Source organism: Neovison vison, chromosome 12, assembly GCF_020171115.1.
Source record: "Neovison vison isolate M4711 chromosome 12, ASM_NN_V1, whole genome shotgun sequence".
Classification (NCBI taxonomy): Eukaryota; Metazoa; Chordata; class Mammalia; order Carnivora; family Mustelidae; genus Neogale; species Neogale vison.
The window spans coordinates 22587859-22611093 of record NC_058102.1 but is presented as its reverse complement, the minus strand read 5'-3'; the positions used below and the strand labels follow the sequence as shown (position 1 = coordinate 22611093).

The 23235-nt window shown below is 35.7% G+C and overlaps 1 protein-coding gene across 6 annotated transcripts in view; it reads left to right on the top strand.

The window, feature by feature from the left end:
* The window catches only part of TMPO (thymopoietin), a 57398-nt gene that overhangs the window by 12221 nt on the left and 21942 nt on the right, over positions 1 to 23235 (top strand). The window contains exons 4-9 of one of the 6 annotated variants that reach the window (XM_044228587.1): positions 5164 to 5261; positions 12110 to 12229; positions 12329 to 12424; positions 12845 to 12955; positions 13968 to 14056; positions 14752 to 14850. In XM_044228587.1, the coding sequence (XP_044084522.1) occupies positions 5164 to 5261; positions 12110 to 12229; positions 12329 to 12424; positions 12845 to 12955; positions 13968 to 14056; positions 14752 to 14850 (613 nt within the window). Of the gene's footprint in view, positions 1 to 788; positions 3517 to 5163; positions 5262 to 12109; positions 12230 to 12328; positions 12425 to 12844; positions 12956 to 13967; positions 14057 to 14751; positions 17000 to 23235 lie in introns of those variants that run through there. The other 5 variants (XM_044228586.1, XM_044228588.1, XM_044228589.1 and 2 more) reach the window with 5 other exon arrangements.

The window sequence follows — 23235 nt, the reverse complement described above, 5'->3', positions numbered from 1 at the left end:
ACCACTGTAATTTGTTGCTAATCTTTCCAATTCATTTTTAAATACCTTTTTTTTTTTTTTTTTTTTTTTTTAAAAGTAGGCTCCATGCCTAGTCTGGAGCCCATTATGGGCTTGAATTCACAATCCTGAGATCAACACTTGAGCTGAGATGAACAGTCGGATACTTGACCGACTGAGCCACATAGGCGCCCCAAATACTTTTTTATATGCATCTAAAACATAATATTATTTTGAACTTTTAAAAATTTTATATAAATAGCATGCCAAATCTTTTCACTTGCTTTTGAGATCGCATCCTACTGATAGATTATGTGTCCAGTTTATTATAATTAATATACAGTGGTAGTATTTATAATATGGCATATGTTCTGTTCTCTGTTAATATTTAAATTTATAGTTTTGCTAGATAATGTGATTTCAGGGCACCTATGAAGCAAATATTTTGATGTATTTTTAGTGGACTGTTATAGGAAAATTTGACCATAATATTTAAGTATTTTTTGAAAATAGTATGTGAAATTAATGACCTTTCTATAATAAGAACAACTTGATACTTTTTAATTTTTAATTTCATATAACTTGTTTGTCAGTTTCATGATATTTAATTTGATTCAAATTACTTATATCTTCATAAGCACTGCCTGCCAGGGCACAGTGTGTTGATTGGTTGTTCAGAATATGAAATATAGTCTTTTCCTTCAACAGCACTATGTTAGCAAGGAGGCAAAGAATAAAATTAGCTTGAACACAAGTAATGCTTAAACTTCCTGCCTCTTTTGCCTCTACAGGAAAGAAGAAAGAACACAAGAAAGTGAAGTCCACTAGGGATTTTGTTCCTTTTTCTGAACTTCCAACTACTCCCTCTGGTGGATTTTTTCAGGGTATTTCTTTTCCTGAAATCTCCACCCGTCCTCCTTTGGGCAGGACTGAACTACAGGCAGCTAAGAAAGTTCATACTTCTAAGGGAGACCCACCTAGGGAACCTCTTATTGCCACAACCTTGCCTGGCAGGGAACAATTGCAGAAGTTAGCCTCTGGAGGGAATTTGTTTACTTCCTCCAAGTCTAGCCATGATAGATGTTTAGAGAAAAGTTCTTCGGCATCTTCTCAGCATGAACTCGCTGCCATGTTGGTCTCTGCTGCAGCTTCTCCTTCAATGATTAAAGAAACCACCACTACTTGCTATAAAGATATAGTAGAAAATATTTACCATGGAGAGAAAAGTGGAATTCAACCATTGTGTACTGAGAGGTCCCGTGTTTCAGATCAGTCAGTTCTCTCCAGTGAAAGGAAAGCACTAGAAGAGTCTGAGAGATCACAAGTAATTTCTCCACCACTTGCTCAGGCAATCAGAGATTATGTCAATTCTTTGTTGGTCCAGGGTGGGGTAGGTAGTTTACCTGGGACTTCAAACTCTACAGCCCCACTGGATGTAGAAAACAGATGGAAGAGAATTGATCGATCTAATTATCAAGACACTGAGTCCCTGTCTCCTCCACGAAAATTCCCTCGGCTCAGTGAAAAGTCAGTAGAGGAAAAGGATTCAGGTTCCTTTGTGACATTTCAAAATACACCTGGATCTGAACTGATGTCATCTTTTGCCAAAACTGTTGTCTCTCACTCACTCACTACCTTAGGCATAGAAGTGTCTAAGCAATCACAACATGAGAATATAGATGCCCCAGAACTATCTTTTCCCTTCCATGAATCTATTTTAAAGGTAATTGAACAGGAGTGGCAGCAAATTGACAAACAACTGCCTTCATTGGCATGCAAGTATCCAATTTCCTCCAGAGAGGCAACACAGATATTATCAGTTCCAAAAGTAGATGATGAAATACTGGAGTTTATTTCTGAAGCCACTCCACCAGTAGGTATTCAGGCAGCTTCCATGGACTCTTGTGATAAACAGTTAGACTTAGTACTTTGTAGAACATATGAAGCTGCAGCATCAGCATTGCAGATTGCAACCCATACTGCCTTCGTAGTTAGGGCTCTACAGGCAGACATTAGTCAGGCTGCACAAATTCTTAGCTCAGATCCTAGTCATTTGCACCAGGCACTTGGGATTCTGAGCAAAACATATGATGCAGCCTCATTTCTTTGTGAAGCTGCATTTGATGAAGTCAAGATGGCTGCCCATAGCATGGGATCTTCCACTTTAGGTCGCCGCCATCTCTGGCTGAAGGATTGTAAAATTAATCCAGCTTCGAAGAATAAGCTGGTGGTTACTCCCTTTAAAGGTGGAACATTATTTGGAGGAGAAGTGTATAAAGTAACTAAAAAGCGTGGAAATAAACGCTGATAAAGTTAAGAATAAAAATACCTATTTGATCTTTGATACGGGGAACTTAGCAGCTTCCCTAAGAATTTCAAGTGCTTTTATGCCAAGATTTTGAAGATCTTTTTAGACTCCAGATTGGGCTATTTTCGAAGTCAAGCTTCTGCCCATCAAATTATAGTATCAAAACTATTTGCCTACATAGAACTGCCTATATTTTTTCAGTTGCACAGATAGAAAATGCCTGATAGAAACAATTTAAAGATTCCTGGGTCACATTTTTGCCTCATACAGTTCATTCTTTCCTATTAAGATTTTACAATTCTCCAAGACTAAGAAAACGTAATAGCTAGAATATAAGTGGAGTCTTCACTGATTTAAATATTCCTATATATTTTTTCACTTTCTGGAACTTGTCTACATTTTTTTCTTTTATTCTCACTTTTGTTTGTTTTTCCTTCTGTATTCCTTCATAATATTCTAGATCAATGAAATTCAAAGTGCTAGTCTATAGACAGTTACTGATCCACAGATAAATATGCACCAGAATTTGGATCTAGAGACACTTTTTAGATGAATGACCGTGTTTATTTTTGTGGGAAATTTTTATTGATAGAACAGTGTGCCAGTTTACATTCTGGTGCAAGTGTCTCATTTCTTCAAGGACTGGTACCACACAGTTCATGGACCACACCTTACAAAGTACTGCTTTAAACCATGTAATTGTGGAATGGTGCATTCTAACTATAACTGTAGTGTGTCAGATGAACTAGACACTGGAAAAGTGGGGCTTTTTTTTTTTTTTTTTAATAATTTCAGGTTATGTTGTGGTTCATGGATGGTTAGATTTAATCTAAATTCTAAAAGCAGATTTAAGCTATTTTTTAAAAATTCCTAAGAAACACTATATTCCTTTGTGTAAAGCAGTATATTGTGTTTTCATTTCTATGATTGTAAGATGAGTCTAACTATAGAAACATTTAATAATCAAATTTCTTTGTATTTTTATGGAAAATAGTAGTGTTAAGTATCAGCAAAGTTCAGTCCCTTTGGTACTCCTGGCAATTATTATATTTTTACTATACATGTCCATCTTTGCATCTTCCTGGGAGTAATTTTGTCATTTGTCTTCTGGAATGTACATGTATACATGTACCTACTAAGTGCTATGTGACTTTTTCTAATGTATTACTGTAGAATGCTTCTGCAAATTCAATAAAGTTGTAATTTGAACAGTTTCGTGTGGTCTCAAGAAACATGTTGTATGTGTGTTTTATTCTTGGAGTTGCAACAAGTTAGGTGTTTGTTCTTGAACATTTCCTTTCCATTTCTTCATTGAAACTTGCTTGAGATTCCAATGGTATAGTTTAAAATACTCTACTTATTCTTGTGTGGTTTTTCTTCTGTTAAAGACCATGTTTTTATTGGCTGTTGGAATTTAAATTTGAAAGGAATTAATCTATAACCAGATACTTTATTTGTTTAATCAATTTCTGCTCAATTACCATTGGGTTCTTTGCTTTGTGATTTCTCATTCTTAGATTTTGAATTAATAAAACAAGGTTTATAATGCTAAAGGTTGTCACAAACTTAAATATATCAAAAGATAGATTAATAGACATTTGGGGAGGTGGGGGTGGGGTTGATACATTAATCCTAAGTAAAATTGAACTATTTGAACTAACATAGTAAAAATTACTAGTTGGGAGAAAATTGTAAGTAGACTCTGGACTGACTAGTACTAGACTAGATAGTAAAATCTAACTGTCCTAACTACTTTTTAGCACCAGCGCGTCAAGTTCATGAAAAGCTAAGCTTTTTAAGAATTAACGCTATTTCTATCTTTGGTACGAAAGTACTCTAACTTAAATTTTTGATAATACAAGTTTTAGTAGTCACAGCAGACATTAATTTTGCTATACTATGATAAATGATGACAAAAATGTGGGGCTTAACTGAAACTTTTATAAGTCTTTAAAAATCTAGCTCTTCAGGGGCACGTGGCAGGCTCAGTCGGTAGAACATAGGACTCTTGGGGTCATGAATTCAAGCCCCATGTTGGGTTTAGACATTTCTTTTAAAAAAAAAAAACCAACTAGCTCTTCAAATGATGATAAAAATGAAGGCTAGGAGAATGGAATATTGAAGACTATAAAAAGATATATTTGAGTTGGTTAGCATTACGGTGAAATGCTAATTAATATATATGCACTGGCTTCTTTTCAAATAAATGTTACTTTTATTATGGAGTGACCTGTGAGTATTACTTTCTGTGATCAGGATTCTTTATTACCTCCTTAGTTGTACCCAGTTTTTATAATCACATCAAAACAGAAGTGAGGACTTTTATTAAACTACACTGAAGTATCAAAGTCACTGCAATTACTTTTTTTAGAGGCTTAATACTATACAGTTGTTTTCAGTCTTAAAGTTCCTATAGCTTTTTTCTCCCATATTTCAAATTTTAATGACTAACCTTTGTTTATATAGTAGTAATGCACTGTATGAACAAAAGAATATTAGCAACTGTGTATTTAATAGCCTCTTCCTTTATCCAAGTAGTTTTTTTGTGAAAAGCCTCCGTGGGCAGTTTGAATTCACTTTATGTTTTAGGCTATTAGTCCCAGAAAAAGGGAAGAATAGGAAGAAGCAGTGAACAGATGGAGTAGGGGAGATGAACAAAACTGGAATAAAATAATGGAAAAGTAAAGTTTTTAAAGACAAATTGCAGTTGAATAGTCACGGTCTGTTGAGGTAATAACCAATAGGCAAACTTGTTTTATGTAAGAATGCCTAAAACCAAGCTTCCAGAATAATGTTAGGATGACATTGTAATTTATTGTATATTTCAGAGAGTAATGTTTCTCCGATATTATTTCCAGACTCTAAAATAGAGCTCAAGCTTGAGAAGAGAGAACCACTAAAGGGCAGAGCAAAGACTCCAGTAACACTCAAGCAAAGAAGAGTTGAACACAATCAGGTATCTTGAGTTTTATGATCACTGTGTTCAGGTATAAGTAATCTGACAACACTAATTTGCTTGTGTCCTAGCCTTTGGTTAAATAAACTCCAGCGCACTCAATGAAGTGTTCATTCCATTGTTCATTAAATGGCATTACAAATCTAAACTTCATGTTTTTTGTCAGTAGTGTAGCCTGTGCTTACTGCAAAAGCAAGTGTTTAATAAATGTCTCATTTGTGTTTGATTTTGTGCTGAGCATGGTTCAAGGCCAGTCATATACTGCCTTTTAAGGGAAATATTTTAAAAGGTGGAAATAAATGCCTAAGCATTTTTTTTTAAAGGAAAGGAAGGATTTTATATTTAATCTTTATCTGGGTTTCTAACTTTGCTTTTACTTTTGCTTATCTTCTGTGGCTTTTCCCTCAACTCTGAAGCTAGTCTGTTCCTAAGACCACACTTTTCTTTCCTTATCTGAGGTGAAAATTTATCTTTTTCATTGTAGGTGAGGCAAGATACAATTTTTCAAAAGGAAAATGTAGGAAACTAAGTGAGAACTAATAAACACAGGTATAAATGAACTAATTTACGGAGAACAAATTATTGACTAATCTAGCATTGATTTGGCTGACCATTACAAGATAGCTATCCCAGGAGTGATTTTCCTTACCCTTATTTTGTCTAGCTTAAAAGATTTGTCTAGTTGGTTATTTATCTGTTCCATCTTCTCTTTGTCATTTTAAAGCCACGCATCCTCAGAGTAAGTTCTTGATTTCTTAAGCCAAGTCTGTCTGGGTTTGATGACTTGATAAGTTGAATTTCAGAATTCTTTGTTAGAAATAATCTTGGTGATTATGGAGAATGTATAGAGCGCTCAGTGGAAGATTTTGTTTAATATAGAACCAAATACTGGAATAAAGATATTGCCCTTTTATTTAGTAGGGAAGAACTCCAGGGTCATGCTGAAGAATAAGGAAATAATAAAACAAGAGAAACTAAGAAAATCTAGTGAAGGACGATGAAATAGACAAGTATGGAGAATTTTAGTACACAGTATGAAGGCGGGATGGTATAGTGCCATCAAGAATGCTGGACTGATCAGATAATAGGTTAAAAGCCGGGATGAAGGATGGTATTATAGATGGTTTAATTGAGTTGGGGAATCCAAACTGAAGGACAGGGTAAGTAGATTTAGGAGATGATTATGGCCCTCACAAAATTTAAAAACATCAAGAGAATTGGAGGGAAGAGTTTAATGACCCTCTAGTCCCAGAGCCTCACAAGTTTTAACATTTTACTGGCTTTATTTCATCTTCACCTGTACCTTCCAGCTCTTTTAATTCCTTTTGGTATTGCTATTAATATTTTTTGCTGGAATATATTAAAGTGAATCTCTGACATCATTTCACACATTAAAATGTCAGTATTTCAGTGTATATCTCAAAAAGATAGCTGTTTCATACATATATATATAACAACAATGCCACTATCACACCTAATAAAATTAATAATTCTTTCATGTCTAATCTATTATTTCTCCAGTTTCAGAAATACCTCTTATGATTAAATTACTCAAATCAGGATCCAAGTAAGCTACACATAGATTGGTATTTGTTTTGTTTTGTTTTGTTTTTATCTCGTAAGTCTATAGCTGTCTCCACTGCAAGTTTCTCCTCTATTAATTTGGTGAAGAGACCAGGTCCGTTCTCTCCAAAATTTCCCACATTCTGGATTTGGAGGATTGCTTCTTCAAGTGTCATTTAATCTCTTATTCTATAACTGGGCTTTCTGGAGACTGGAGTTAGACCTGTAGTAAACTGTGTAGTTAGCAGACCTTTTCTGTGATGATAGAAGTGTTCTTTGTATCTGCTGTCCATTGTGGTAGCATGTGGCTATTGAATACTTGAAATGTGGCTTGTGTGGTATAGAAACTATAACTTTAATGTTCCTTAAATTTAATTAGCTACATATGGCTAGTAGTTACCATGTAGTTACCATGTTGAACAGCATAGATCGAGAGAATTGGTTAGATTCAGGTTCAGTTTCTTTGGCACAAATATTTCATAAATGGTGTTCTGGTTTTCGTATTGCATCATTTCATGAGGCAAATGACACTAAGTTAGTAGGTTCAGGTGTTGAAAGCATGATCCATCCATTTTAAAGTCCCATATCACCCTTTCATTTAATGGTTATGACTGTCATTTATGATTATTGCCTAGATCTACTATTTTGGTTTTAAGGTAATGATTTTTCTCATTCTCTTACTCCATTACATTTGTAACTGGAATTCTTTTAAAGAGAATTTTTCCCTCATGACCTGCATAGTTTTCTTCAAATAAAATTCACACAGGAGAGCCAGCATAATTTGCCAGCTTTCAAATTAAAGCCTAGTCACTTTGAAAGGTGATCAATAAAATCTTTTTTAACTAGTATGGTTTTTATCTATTTCATTTATGACCAGTTACCACTGTATAGATGTTTCTTTTTCCATGTTTAGACTGTGCCATCTTTAGCCATTAGGTTCCTCTTGTTCTGTGTTGGTTCCTGTGTCATTTTATTGACCCTGTTTGTCTTTGATAGTTTCTTGTTTTCTGCCACAGTAAGATGTCCCAGGCCTGCCTTTTACCAAATCAGCCCTTTTCCCAAAGAACCCTAATCCTTTTCATTACAAATATTATTTGGAGGCTACCTACAGTCTGCATGGTAGGTTGGTCATTTCTGCTGGGTTGTCATTGCTTCTAGGCATTTTTACTGGTAGAGCTAGGAGTACTTATTTTTTAGAAAGAGAAATCATGAGTTCATCAAATTTATGAATGCAAACTATCTAACTTCTGGGTGTTCTGCCTATATCTTATGCTGAGTGTCTTGGTTCTTAAAATAATGTGATTTATGTAGTTACCACTGTATAGATGTTTCAACATAATACAGTGCTCTTGGTCATAAGGCTGCTAAATGGCAGTTTTGACGGGGGCGGGGCAGGGTTGCAGTTTTGTCTTTTGAGCATAAAATTAAAATACTGTGCTTCAAATCACTTGAATGAATTTTCTTTCATAACTTTTCAAATATTGAATATATAGTTTTATTTAGGCAAAATAAGATGGAGTCAGAAATTTGACTTTTATCTTTGTTCCTTCCATTTATAGGCAACTTGCTGTTATGTTGGGGTTAATTTCTTTTTGAATACAATAAGTAAATACATAGATTTATACACTTATTTTAGCTTCCCTCCTTACATAAAAGGCAGTAAACTTTGCACATTTCTACCTTTCTGGTAATGTAAACATGGAGGTCACTCTGAATCAGAATATACAGTCTAGCCATCTTCCTCATTGCTCTGTACCACTGAATGTCCTTGCATTTTATGGATGTACTGTATTTTATTCAGCTGTTTTCCTTCTAGTGGGTATTTGGATTATTTTCAGTCATACTGTTTAGGTAATGCAAAGATGAATTGATGAGCAATGGTTTGCATGTATCTTTTCATATTTTAGCCAATTTATCTTGAGGAAATCTAGAATTGAAATTACTGGGTAATTTTGCTAGATGTTATACAAATCCCCTGCATAAGAGTTGAAGCATTTTGCATTCCCACCAGCAATGTATGAGTGTACCTTTCTCTAATGGAGGGATAGGACACTGTTTTGAGAAAAAAATTAATATGAGTTAACCGGATTACTAAACTGGTAGTTCTTCAGAGTAAAGTGGCTTTTAATTATACTGTTTCTTTTTATAACTTAGCTTTATGTGAACATTTTGTTCAGAGCTTATATTTTTACTGACAGATCTATAGCTACCTTTTAATAGCCCAGCTCCTGCATTCTCTTGTGCCTCAACTGCCTACTGTCCTTTTTGCCTGATAGCTTATTGAAAGGCAATGTGAGGTTTTTGTTTCTTTCTCCTGTTGGTTTCCTGATAAATTAAGAGGAGTTGCTGCAGAACATCTTGCTGCAGTTAGTTTTTGATACAGAGTATATAGCATCACCTGAACTAATTTTACATAACAATGAATTTCTTTTCAGTCAATAATTTTCACTTGTTTGTAGTGGACTCTGGTAGAAAAAAATCTTCAGAATATCTTTTCTGGTGTGTGAAGAGGTGTCAGTTAGTTTTCTGTGAAGGTGATTAATTCTAAATAGATAATAATAGTGAAAGAACTAATAAAACTAGTTGACAGTCCTCAACCAAAGAATTCAATAAACTTGGACAAAAGGAAATATAAATGATTTTTAGTAAAAAGTTGCTTTCCCCACCCCTTCCTTGGTATTCCCACAGGCAACCAATGTATTTCTTGTGTTTCCTTCCATAGAAGAAAATAAAAGAATCTTTAAATGGAACTTGATTTTAATGTCAAAGATGAGTAATATAAATATAAACATGTTATTTTTTATCAACCATAATAGTTTCAGTAGATGTTGGTAAAATTTTTGGTGAAGAGCTCATTTCTGTTCAAAATATAACATGGAAAATCGTGGAATTTGGTAGAAAACCCAATTTTAAGGAAGTGATTCTTCCCCTCATTCCCACCTTCATGGACAAAAATAAAATATCTGGTCTTTATATTTTATTAGTTTTATTGGCCCTTTCAAGAAATAGGGGTGCCTGGGTGACTCTGATCCCAGAGTCCTGGGATCAACCCCTCATTGGGCTCCCCACTTGGTAGGGGGCCTGTTTTTCCCTCTCCCTCTGCCACTCCCCCTGCTTGTGCTCTCTTGCTTTCACTCACTCTCTCAAATAAATAAATAAATAAAATCATTTAATTAAAAAAAAATGTAGTTTTTAGGGGCGCCTTGGTGGCTCAGTCAGTTGGGCGTCTGTCTTCAGCTCAGGCCATGATATCAGGGTCTTCCTCAGTGGGGAGTCTGTATCTCCCTCTCCCTCTGCCCCTCTCCCTGACTTGTGCATGCTCTCGCTCTCTCCCTCTCTCTCTCTCTCTCTCTCTCTCTCCCTCCCCGTCTTTCAAATAAACAAAATCTTGGGGCACCAGGGTGGCTCAGTGGGTTAATCCTCTGCCTTCGGCTCAGGTCATGATCCCAGAGTCCTGGGATCAAGCCCTATATCCGGTTCCCTGCTCAGCGGGGAACATGCTTCCCCCTCTCTCTCTGCCTGCTTGTGACCTCTCTCTCTCTCTGTGTCAAATAAATTTTTTTTTAATGTAGTTTTAATTCTTTGAAGAGTTTCAAAATACTTAGTATCTACTAATAATACCAGATAGGCTGTCAAACCAGAATATTATTAAAATAGTGCTTTTAATTAATTTTACTGGCACTGAGCAATTGACTATGAAAGAGGAAACAGAATTGAATGTAGTTTTAAGAAGATACTTGACTTTGAGATGCATCACAATTCAGTTACAAGGTCTTAAACCAGGTGTTCTCAATGCTGGCTGCACATTAGAATTCCCTCAGGAGTTATAAAAATTAACTATTCCCAAGGCCCTTCTAGAAGAGATTCTGACTTAATTGGACCAAAGTAAGGTTTGGGGCATTTGATATTTCTCAGAAGCTCCCAGTTGATAATTGTGCTGCCAGATTGAGAACCTCAGATTAAAACTATTTATTGTAACTATATAACTTAACAGATTTGACCTTAGATTTGCATTCAGCAGATATTTCCTAATGGATGGCAGGAAAAGGAGCCCAGAGTTTCCAACTGTGAGTTAAAGAGAAACTCTTACATGTTAAATCCCAAATATAGAGAAATACAAAATTAGGAATGAGACTATGTTTGTTACTTGTGGGGTTCTGGTAGTAATGTTGCCATGAAATAAGCATCCTTACCGGATAAGTGTTCTTGTCCCAGGATAAGAGTGAAATACATCTGTCTTTAAAATTAATAGGCACTCACTGGAATATAAAAAATCAGTTACATAGATAAAATACTAGCTTGAGAGCAGAAGCGACAATGTATGCACACTCTAGTACAATACTGATCATTGGTGGATGGTCTCTGGTTAATTTATCTGGTAATAGTGGCTTCAAAGTTGAATAAATTGCTACTTGGAATGCAGAATCTCGGGCCATATCCCAGAGCTGCTGAATCAGAATCTACATTTTAACAAAAGCTCCACATGATTAATATGCATATTATAGTTTGAGAAGTATTAGTCTAGTGGCTTTTAAGCTATTATGTAAGGACTACTAAATTATTTTTTAAGTGAAGAAAAATCAGTTCCCTTCTCAGGGAGACAGGAGTCTGGGACTGGAAGATACCAGTGACCCATCACTAACGCTCTCTTTCTGTAGTGAGGAGTGGGTAATCACTTGGGTTTGGCATTGAGGTTACAGGCTTGCCAGTTTGTGAAAGAGGTGACCACCAGATTTTTGTTGTCAATTTTGTTGCTCAATGTTGTCAGTGACATCTGGGAACTTTTAAGTTCAGATAGCTGTGTGTAGATTATAATTTAAACTGAACCTATTTAATCCTACTTGGAAAGGATAATGTTTAATTTGTGCTAACAATTATAAAATTTTATTTTGTTTTTAAAGGAAACTGCCTTGTTACAATAAATGACTTTCTTACAAGTCATGATCAGCCTGCTTTTTGTTTAGACAGCCAAAGAGATGCAGTTGTGATACAAGAGCCAAATAGCAAGTCACAGAAGGAGCTGGTGATAAATTAAGTGCTTTTTTTTCTTCTTGCTTTTATTACAATTTGTGAGCTCCTATGTGTTTTACCATAGTCTAAGTGTCTTCCGATGCCTGCATATTGGTTCAGTCAATACATTTTAGAAATATTTTGAGGGCATTGCATTGTTTGCAAAAGATGGCATTTAGAGATTTTTTATGACTTCTCAGTGCACTAGCTAATGGCCATTATTAAGGTGTTTGATGTTAGAATCTGACTTTTTTAATGTGTCGATGCTTGAATAGAGCTATTCTCAAGCTGGAATAACTGAGACTGAATGGACAAGTGGATCTTCAAAAGGCGGACCTCTGCAGGCATTAACTAGGGAATCCACAAGAGGGTCAAGAAGAACTCCAAGAAAAAGGGTGATGCAAGGCTTATTGCTTAGAATTGGGTTTTCAGATCGGTAGGGTTTTAGTGATTATTTTATATTTATTGTTTTTGTTTTGTTTTCAAACTAACAGGTGGAAACTTCAGAACATTTTCGTATAGATGGTGCAATAATTTCAGAGAGTACTCCCATAGCTGAAACTATAATGGCTTCAAGCAACGAAACCTTAGTAAATATGTTTCATAAACTATACAAGTGGTATTCTTTGTAAATTACCCTTTAATTAGAATTGGGGAGGTGGTAAATTTCAGCAAATGTCAAACTTGTGTTTTAAACAATTATATTTTTAAACTCATTTTCCCATATAATTCTGAATTTTAGAATTTTTTAGTATAGCCACGATATATACATATATAAATTTGTACAAGACTCTTACCTCTAAGTATTATAAGGAAACTTTTTTGCTAAAATATCTCGAGTGCTAAGGCTTCATATGAGAAGCACTGAATTTCATTTCTAGGTTCTTTTGCCTAAATTTTTATTAAGGGAAAGTTTTCAAATGTTACAGAAATAGAGTATCTTTTTTTCTTTTTACATGTCTTTGTTATGTTTGGATAATTCTGAGTCTGAATAATTTGAATCTTGGCAGGTTGTCAATAGGGTGACTGGAAATTTCAAGCATGCAGCTCCTATTCTGCCAATCACTGAATTCTCAGACATACCCAGAAGAACACCAAAGAAACCATTGACAAGAGCTGAAGTAAATGCATAAAATTTAGATCGATGCTATCATTGATCTTTTAAAGAGAAGATTTTTTTATATTTGTTTTTTTGCAGTGGGAGGGAGCAGAGCTTTCTTAACTGGGTGGGGTGTGTTTGTGTGTGTGTGTGTGTGTGTGTGTGTGTTTAAAGACACTTTTATTAGTGACGATCAAAAGTAATATAGTATAATAAGCTAATACTATCTGCTTGCTACTGTGTGCCTCTTAAGTTCTGCTTTTCAAGGGAATATTTATGTGCTGCTTCTAATATGTTCTCTTTATTATTGATGTGGGTTGAAAGTGTTACTGGGCTGTTGGGAAGGCTATACTGTCTTTCACTGAAAGGTCAAATAATGGGACTTTAAAGTGACTTTGAATGATGCTTGAATTGATTAACTCCTTATAATTAAGCTTTAAAGTACTAACTGCATGATGCATTATAATTTTAATGAATTTTTACCAAAGGTTGTTTTGATCCGGGCTAATGGTAAACAGCAAAACAATCAGGTTGTTTAAAAAATCATTTTATGGCTTTTTAAGTTAAGAAGATTGAATTGACTATGTTAATTTGATATCCTCCATATTTGATCATTTATTTTATTAAAAATTCTTAACAGAAGAAACAGTGTACTCTTAATATTAATGAGAAGCATGGGAAAATCCAGTGGGGGAACTTAATGCTGCCATATTAGCTATTCTGAATTTTAGTTTTGTGGGGTTTGTTTTGGTTTTGGTTTTTTTTTTTGTTTTGTTTTTTTTTTTTTTTGGTTTTGTTTTTTCTTAAACTTGGTTGAATGTGTTGTAATCCCCCATTACCACGTTAACATATCTCCACATTGAAGAAATTTGAAGAGAGCTTTGGAAGTTTATTGATACTTAGGTAATGATGAATTTAGAAAGGGCAGCTGGGGCAGACTTGAATGCTCTCTGTTCTCTGAAACTTTTTTAAAATTATGTTTTAATTGCACATTTACACTAAATGTTAACTTGTGGTTGTTTGTTTCTTATTAGGTGGGAGAAAAAACAGAGGAAAGAAGAATAGAAAGGGATATTCTTAAGGAAATGTTTCCCTTTGAAGCATCTACACCAACAGGAATTAGGTATTCAGATACATTAAAACAAGAATTAGTGTATTCTGCTAGGGCGTTTTTATTTATTTACTTTTAATTGAAGTGTGGTTAGCATATAATGGGCATTTTAATTTTTAATTCTTCACACAGTTATTTATTGTACCTGTGTCCTCAAAATTAAACTGTTCTTTTGAGAGCAGTTTAATTTTTAAGTCACTAGTTCATACTCTTGAAAGTTGAGTCAGATTCAAAGTTAACTTGGATAAGCTGAAATATTATAAATTATTTGCCTACTATCTAATTCTGATTTTTCATAGTAAGGAAGAAATACTTGTTTTCCTTAAAGGTTTCCCTTTTCTCATTGAAAAGACTTTAGGTAAGAGCTAAATTGTTTCCTGACTAAAAGAATCACAACCAAACTACCTTATTTTTCTTCTGTCTCCTAAATATATTGGCCCGGAAAAGAAGTCAAGTTTAGTGAATATTTACCAATGTTCTGAAAAAGTTATTTTTTAATAGAGCAAGCATCCAGCATTTTAAATGAAAAATGTATAGAGATTTTAAATAGGCTGACCTCACTGTTTACATGTGACAGTTTTCTACTATTGTCTCAAGAATGTGTTTGAAATTAGGAGTGGTAATGACATTTTATATTTTATATTATACATCTAAATCATGACTTTTATCTAAATTTATTTTTTTCTTCCTGTTTTCACTCCCAACAGTGCTAGTTGCCGCAGACCAATCAAAGGGGCTGCAGGCCGGCCATTAGAACTCAGTGATTTCAGGATGGAGGAATCTTTTTCATCTAAATATATTCCTAAGTATGTTCCCTTGGCAGATGTCAAGTCAGAAAAGACAAAAAAGGGACGCTCTATTCCCATGTGGATAAAAATTTTGCTGTTTGTTGTTGTGGCCATTTTTTTGTTTTTGGTGTATCAAGCTATGGAAACCAACCAAGGAAATCCCTTCACTAATTTTCTTCGTAATGACTCTGGAAAATCCATCTGAATGAAATCTCTTTGGCACACTCAATTTGGTCTCCTATTTTTACTAATAACTATATAAAAAAAAATTTGTGTACACCTGTTGACTTGAGAACTAAAAATAATGTGATTTCACCTCAATTAAAGTAGTATTCCATTGAAAAGCAAACAGGATATATAAATGGACTTCATTTAAATGTTTTGGACCTTGGATTAGTAGGAGATCACTTCGTGCCATATGAATAATCTTTTTTAGCTCTGGAACTTTTTTGTAGGCTTTATTTTTTTAATGTGGACATCTTATTTCACTTTTGAGAAAAATGTATATTGTTTTTGTGTATTTGGGAAACAAGAAGGGCAAAACATGGTAGTATAATGTGAAGCTACACATTTAAATACTTCAAATTCTTACAGAAAAGATTTTAAGAATTATTCTCTGCTGTATAAAAACTTTAGAGATATGTGAAACATGAAATTTGGTAAGAAAAAGAGTAACTTGGGTTGTACTTTTTGTAACTGCCACAGGTTTGATGTGTTTATGGGGGAACATACAGCAATAATCTCTTCTGTAACTTTTATTAATAGTAATATTATTGTAGTCCTATTGTACTCACTTTTTAAAAGATTTCTAGTATCATGAATGTCCTACTTCAGTAAGACCCATTTAAATGCTGTTGATATTTTAGCAGGGATCTTTAGTGCAACATACACATGTTTTAGAGAATTGTTAGCTGGCTGTACATGTTTTTAGAAACTGTTTAGCTAGCTATAAGGCCGTAATTGGAAACTTGTACTTTTTATTTACAGCAAAACATTTATTCTCTCAATCCGATTTGCTACCAAAATATTTTTTAGATAAATAAGTGTGTGTCTGTTTAGAAGTTAGAAACTTTAAAACAGTGGTCTGAGGTTCCATTTTGATTCATTTTTGCATTGCCTTCTGTTACCAAAAAAAAATTTGTCAGGTTTTTTCTTTGCCCTACATTTTCCAACAGAATTGGATTTAAAGGTACAAAAAGGGTTTCCTTTAAAATTACATAGTAAACTTTTCTTAGATACAAAGTAGTTAATACATAAATTTATAAACTCTGAATATGAAGTGGGCATTATGATTTTTGTGTACTCTTGAAATGGTTAACTTATCTTTGTGGTTGATTTATTTTTTAGCTAAAGCTTACCTCATGTATAACTTGGTTAAGTAAAGTTGTAGGTAATTGAAATTTTAGTAGAATCAAGTAAAACAGAAATTTGAACTTACTCATTTGAATTTCAACTTTACAGTCATTGACCATAAAGCACACTAAAAATATAAGTTATTTTAAATATCATCTGAAATAAAAAAAATACTTTTTAAAAAGAAAAAAGCTTAATATGTATATTTAGGCCAGCACACAATTTTGATTTCATTAGCTGTATTCTGTGTTTAGCTTTGAAATGTTTTGTAGACATTTTTTACTTACTTTGCAATTGATCAGAAACTTTTGTAGGTCTGGTCCCATGAGAGAGTGGGAAACTTACTCCTAGATCAGAAATGCTTGCCTCTCTGAGTAAAAGTGTTTCTTTGAGATGAGCCACAGAGGGGGCACATTTTACTCTTTTTTCTGCAGTACAGTAATAGCAATACGCTTTTTCCTTGCTTCTAAATTTTACTTCCCGTAGTTTTCTATCTTTTCTTTTTGATTAGAAATTGTGAGAAGCTTCATTTATTGTTTAAAAATATGGGAAAATAAATTGAACTTGTATGTATGTAAGATCAGTTTTCTAATAGAAAGGTATGGTCCAAAATAGTAAAAGAAGGACCACGTAAAACATGTAGTCTTTTTTTTTTTTTTTCCCTTTTAATGTGTACGTGGTCTTTTGTCTGTGTCTGTTTTATTCCACTAGAATAAATGTGTCCTTGATGTAAATGCAAAGCATTTCTTCCTGATTAAATTGTAGATGTAGACTTTACAATATAATTCAATAATAAAAATGTAATTAATCTCTAGTTTTGTCATTGTAATAAATGCTTTTCAGACAACACAAACAGTAAGATACCTGATAACATTTCTTAGGTGATTTTTATGGATTTTTGGGCTTTAGTTCTCATTTCAGTTTTCTCCTTTATGTTTTGCTTCGAATCATTTCATAATCAACTCCTGGATTATGGATAAGCAGTTCATGGATAAGCAGTGTATAGCCATTATACTCACCATCTTAGGGAAGCTTTCAAAGGCACCTTTCCCACTCTACAATACAGTAATATAGTAAATATAATATACTTTTTTCAGTCTCCCTTTCCTTTTTTTCCCCTGGTTGTACTGTCTTAGTACTTATATCTGACACTCATTGTTAGTCTTGCTTTGAGATTAAGCAAAGATGTTGTCAAGGTATATTATCATGGAGCTGTGTTCATAACATGAAAGTGCTTTTCTCTTTCCATCATTCATGTTCCCCAAAGAAGTTGTGTGAGTTTATATAAATTAGTGACTCTTAAAGCAATATATATCCTATAATTAATTAGAAAGCACATAGCACCAAAGACATACTGTGCTTTTTTTTTTTTTTTTAAGATTTTATTTATCCATTTGTCAGAGATCACAAGTGGGCAGAGAGGCTGGCAGAGAGAGGAAGGGAAGCAGGCTCCCCGCTGAGCAGAAAGCTGGACTCGGGGCTCTATCCCAGGACCCCTGGGATCATGACCCAAGCCCAAGGCAGAGGCCTTAACCCACCGAGCCGCCCAGGCATCCCAAGACTTAACCATGCTTATTGTATGCTTACCATGTGCTAGATACTGCTTTATGCCCTTGACATGTATTCACTTACTTAATCCTTGTGATAATCCTATGAAGTAGGTATTTTCTTACTGTCTCATTACAGATGAGAAAATTCATGCTCAGAGGTGTTAAGAAACTTGAAGTTTGCATAGCTGGGAAATGATGGGTCTGGTTACATATGTATGATATGGCAGAAGAGACATGAAAGAACCAACATCCCATCCCACATGTATACTGTGTATCCATTTTCTTGTTCGCCTTGCTCCTTACACAGTTTTGGTGCCTCTAAGTTCCTAATTTCATTGGGGGTTCCTTTTTTTTTTTCTTTTTTTTTAAGATTTTATTTTATTTGTCAGAGAGAAAGAGCGAGTGACCACAAGCAGGGAGAGCAGCAGGAAAAGGGAGAAGCAGGCTCCCCACTGAGCTGGGAGCCTGATGTGGGACTCGATCCCAGGACCCTGGAATCATGACCTGAGAGGAAGGCAGCCGCTTAACTGACTGAGCCACCCAGCTGTCCCAAATTAGGGGTTCTTTAAGTTCCACTTCTAGTTTTAATAATTCTCTGTAGCCATTTAAGTTTTTTGTTTGTTTTTTAATAAATTTGATACTACGTTTTATAAATTAGTGTGTACATGTTACTTTGATATATTTACTTATTGTAATATGATTGCTGTTGTAATTTATCACATTATACAATTAATGGTGTAATGTCATTTATACTAAAGACCAAGCATTCTTCAAAATAATGGGATCTCTTTTCAAAGTTCAAATTTTGTTGAAAGTTATGTTTAGTTTGGCATCATAGTCGTAGTACATTAAAACACATTGGTCAGTATCACCCATCCTATCATGAATTATATACCAACATTTTTGGATAGGGTCCTTTTTTATTTAAATTCAACTAATTAGGGGCGCTTGGGTGGCTCAGTGGGTTAAGGCCTCTGCCTTCGGCTCAGGTCATGATCCCAGGGTCCTGGGATGGAGCCCCCCATTGGGCTCTCTGCCCAGCAGGGAGCCTGCTTCCCTTCCTCTCTCTCTGCCTGCCTCTCTGCCTACTTGTGATCTCTGTCAAAGAAATAAATAAAATCTTTAAAAAAAAAATTCAACTAATTAACATAATAGTGTAGTATTAGTTTCAGAGATAGTTCAGTGATTCATCCGTTGCATAGAACACCCAGTGCTCATTCCATCAAGTGCCCCCCCTTAATGCCCATCATCCTGTTAGCCCATCCCCACACCCCCCTCCCTCCAGCAACCCTCAGGGTTTATTTCCTATGCTTAAAAGTCTCTTACGGTTTGTCTCTGATTATATCTTGTTTTATTTTTCCCAGGTGTTTTTTTTTTAAGATTTTATTTATTTATTTGATCACAAGAAGGCAGAGAGGCAGGTAGAGAGAGAGAGAGGAAGGGAAGCAGACTCCCCGCTGAGCAGAGAGCCCAATGTGGGGCTGGATCCCAGGACTTTGGAATCATGACCTGAGCCAAAGGCAGAGGCTTTAACCCACTGAGCCACCCAGGCACCCCAGTTTCTTTTACTAACCAGAATCATGCTGTATGTATCTTTGATGGGCTTGTTGGAGATGTTCTCAGCCTAGCACACTCCTTTTATCCATTATATATTCCAGAGAATCAGTGTCACTGTTTGGGTTGCTTCGTTCTGCTGTTATTATGCCCACTTTTTTGCACAAACTGACTTGGACATTGAGCAGGTGGCAGGCCATGCATGCTGACTTGGGCAGGAGAGTGGCTGGACAATGAGTTTGGGACAGACACGTCCATGGTATCATCACAAGACAGGGCTGGTTTTGCTCTTAACTTTTTTTTTCTGGGGGAACTAACTCTCTCCTAGATGAAAGCCTTCCTGGGTAGAGTATTCTTAGCTGTAGATTTTTTTCCTTTTAGCCATTGGAATTTATCATGCCATTCCCTTCTGGCCTGCAGAGTTTCTGCTATAAAACCCGATGATAGCAGTATGGGGTTTCCCTTGTATGTCACTGCTTTCCTTTCTCTTGCAGCTTTAAAAATTCTCTCTTTTGGCCATCTTACTTACTTTGTGTCTTTGTGCAGACCTCTTTGGAATGGTTTTGTTGAGGGCTCTCTCTGCCTCTTGTATCTAGATTTCTCTTTAATTCTCCAGAATCAGGAAGTTTTTAGCTGTTATTTCTTCAGACAAATCATCTGCCCCCTTTTTTTGCTCTTCTCCTTCTGGGATCCCTGTCATGCAACTGTTACGTTTGACAGTGTCGCTGAGTTCCCTGGGTCTATTCTCATTCAGCATATTTTTTCCCCTCTCATCTGCTCAGCTTGATTACTTTCCATTACTCTGTCCTCCATGTGGCTGATCCATTCTTCTACTTTCTCTTGTTTGCTGTTTATTCTGGGCAGTCTATTTTTATTTCCATTTAGTGAGTCTAGCATCTCTAATTGGTCCTTTGTTGGAGGGTCTCATGGAGGGCCTGCACTCTTCTCAAGTCCAGTGAGTATCTTTATGAGCATTACTTTAAATTCTTTGTCAGACGTATTTATTATCTCTATTTCTCTTAGGTCTCTTGCTCTGATTTTGTTCTGTTCTTTCATTTGGAACATACTCCTCTGTCTCCTTATTCTCTTTCTTGCTGTGTCTATTTCTGTGTTAGGAAAGTCAGTTATTTCTACCACACGTGGAAGTAATGGCTTTATAAAGAAGAGGTCCTGGAATGCAGTGTCTCCTTTTCACCAGAAAATGGTCCTTCAGGGGTATCTCCTATGTGTTTTGCTACGGGGGTGTCCTGCTTTTGTGGCAAAGCTGTGTTTGCCTTGAGTCCAGCCTGCGATGGCTCTCTGCCTATTGTGGGCAGAGTCTGGTGCTTGTGGTGTTAGTGGGCCTGTCAAAAGCTGCCTTGGGCATGAGTTGAGTCAGACCAGGTGTTTGCCAGAGCTGAAGTAGCACCAAACTGCAGGCATTTTGTGAGAAATGTGGGCTGGCACACTGCCAGGCTTGTGGTACCTCTTTGATGGGATCTTGCCAAGAGTGATCGGCAGAGGGCGGCGGGAGGGATGTGGATCTGCTTTGCTGTGGTCTCTTGTCTATGTCAGGCTGCGGAGAGTCTATTCTTCCAGTGTCCCGGTTGCTTTCTGGGTTATTTATGCCAATGTAGGTGTTCTCTAGGTGGCCACGCGGCAAGAGGTGAACCCAGGGTCCTCCTCCACCATCTTCTATATACCAAGTTTTAAATGCATAAATACTAACACTTTTTCTCCTTAAATTTAAAACAATGATTTCAGGGGCTCCTGGCTGGTTTGCTTAATGGAACATGTGACTCTTGGTATTGGGGCTGTAAACTAGAGTCCCATATTGGGTGTAGAGATTTACTATAAATAAATAAACTTTAAAAAAAAAAATGAAACTGGGGCACCTGGGTGGCTCAGTTGTTAAGCATCTGCCTTCGGCTCAGGTCATGATCCCAGGGTTCTAGAATTGAGCCCCACATCAGGCTCCCTGCTCAGCAGAAAGCCTGCTTCTCTCTCTCTCTCCCACTTCCCCTGTTTGTGTTCCTCTCTTGCTCTTTCTCTGTCAAATAAAATCTTTTTTAAAAAAATAAAGATTTCAAAATAATTCTTGTGATTATGTTAATTTCCTTAAATAAGTTATTTTCTGATTTATATCATCTGCACACCCTGTTTTTTCCTCTTTAAGTTTCATTTTCATTTTAATTATAGTATAGTTAACATGGTGTATATTAGTTTCAGGTCTACAGTATAGTGATTCAACAATCCTATATATTACTCATTGTTCATTAAGATTAAGTGTACTCTTAATCCCTTTTACCTGTTTCACTCAACCCTAACCTACCTTCCCCCTAGGAACCATCGTTTTTCATAGTTAAGGATCTCTTTTTTGGTTTGTCTTTTCATAGTTCACTTTTTTTCCCCCTTAAATTCCACATATAAATGAAATATGGTTGTTGTTTTTTTTTTTTAAATAGGCTCCACACCTAGCATGCAGCCTGTGAAAGTTCTTGATCTCACAACTGTGAGATCAAGACCTGAGCCAAGATCAGGAGTCAGACATCTAACTGACTGAACCACCCAGGCACCCACATGAAATCTTTGTCTTTGATTGACTTATTTCACTTAGCATTATACTCTCTAGATGCATCCATATTGTTGCAAATGGCAAGATTTTGTTCTTTCCTATAACTGCATAATATTCTGTTTTGTGTATGCGTACACCACATTTTTTTATCCATTCATTTATCAACAGACAGTTGGATTATTTCCATAACTTGACTGGTGTAAGGAATGCTTCAATAAACATAGGGGTGCATATATCCTTTCAAATTAGTGTTTTCATATTCTTTGGGTAAATATCCAGTAGTGGAATTACTGGATCATAGTGTAGTTCTGTTTTTAATTTTTGGGGGAATTTCTGTACTGTTCTCCACAGTGGCCATACCAGTTGCATTCCCATTTTACCACCCACTTGGAAAGTGCATGAGGGTTCCTTTTTCTTCACATCCTTGCCAATACTTCTTGAGTTTTTTATTTTAACCATTCTGGCAGTTGTGAGGTGATATCTCATTGTGGTTTTGATTTGCATTTCCCTGATGATGAGTGATGAGCATCTTCATGTGTCTGTTGGCTATCTGTAGGTCTGCTTTGGAAAGGTGTCTGTTCATGTCTTTTGCCCACTTATAATTGGATTGTGTGTGTGTGTTCAGTTGCATAAGTTCTTTATATATTTTGGGTACTAACCCTTTATTGGATATGTCATTAACACATATCTTATCTCTCATGAGACTCCAGGGTGGCTCAGTCAGTTAAGCGGCTGCCTTCAGCTCATGATCCCAGAGTTCTGGGATCGAGTCCTGCACTGGGCTCCTTGCTTGGTGGAGAGCCTGCTTCTCTCTTTTCCCTCTGCCTGCCACTCTGCCTGCTTGTGCTCGCTCTCTGTCAAATAAATAAATACAATCTTTAAATATATATATATTTTTCTCTCATTGAGTAGGTTGTCTTTTGTTGATTTGTTTCCTTTGCTGTGCAGAAGCTTTTTTTTTCCTAATATATTCCCAATAGTTTATTTTTGCTTTTGTTTCCCCTGCCTCAGGAGACATTCTAGAAAATAATGTTGCTATGGCTAATGTCAGAGAAATTACTGCCTGTGCTCTCTTCTAGGATTTTTATGGTTTTAGTTCTTACATTTAGGTCCTTAGTCCATTTTGAGTTTATTTTGTATACAGTGTAAGAAAGTGGTCCAGTTTTATTCTTTTCTATGTTGCTGTCCAGTTTCCCCAGCACCATTTGTTGAAGAGACTTTCTTTTTCCTATTGCATATTTTTACCTTTTTTGTTGAGGATTTTGTTTCTTAATCTGTTTTTTAATCTGTTTTCCATCTTCATACTGTTTTTTCAAATATATTGATATATTGTCTTTGACATCTCACTTCTCTCCCATTCTGTCATTGTGGTAAACTTTTTTTTTTTTTTTT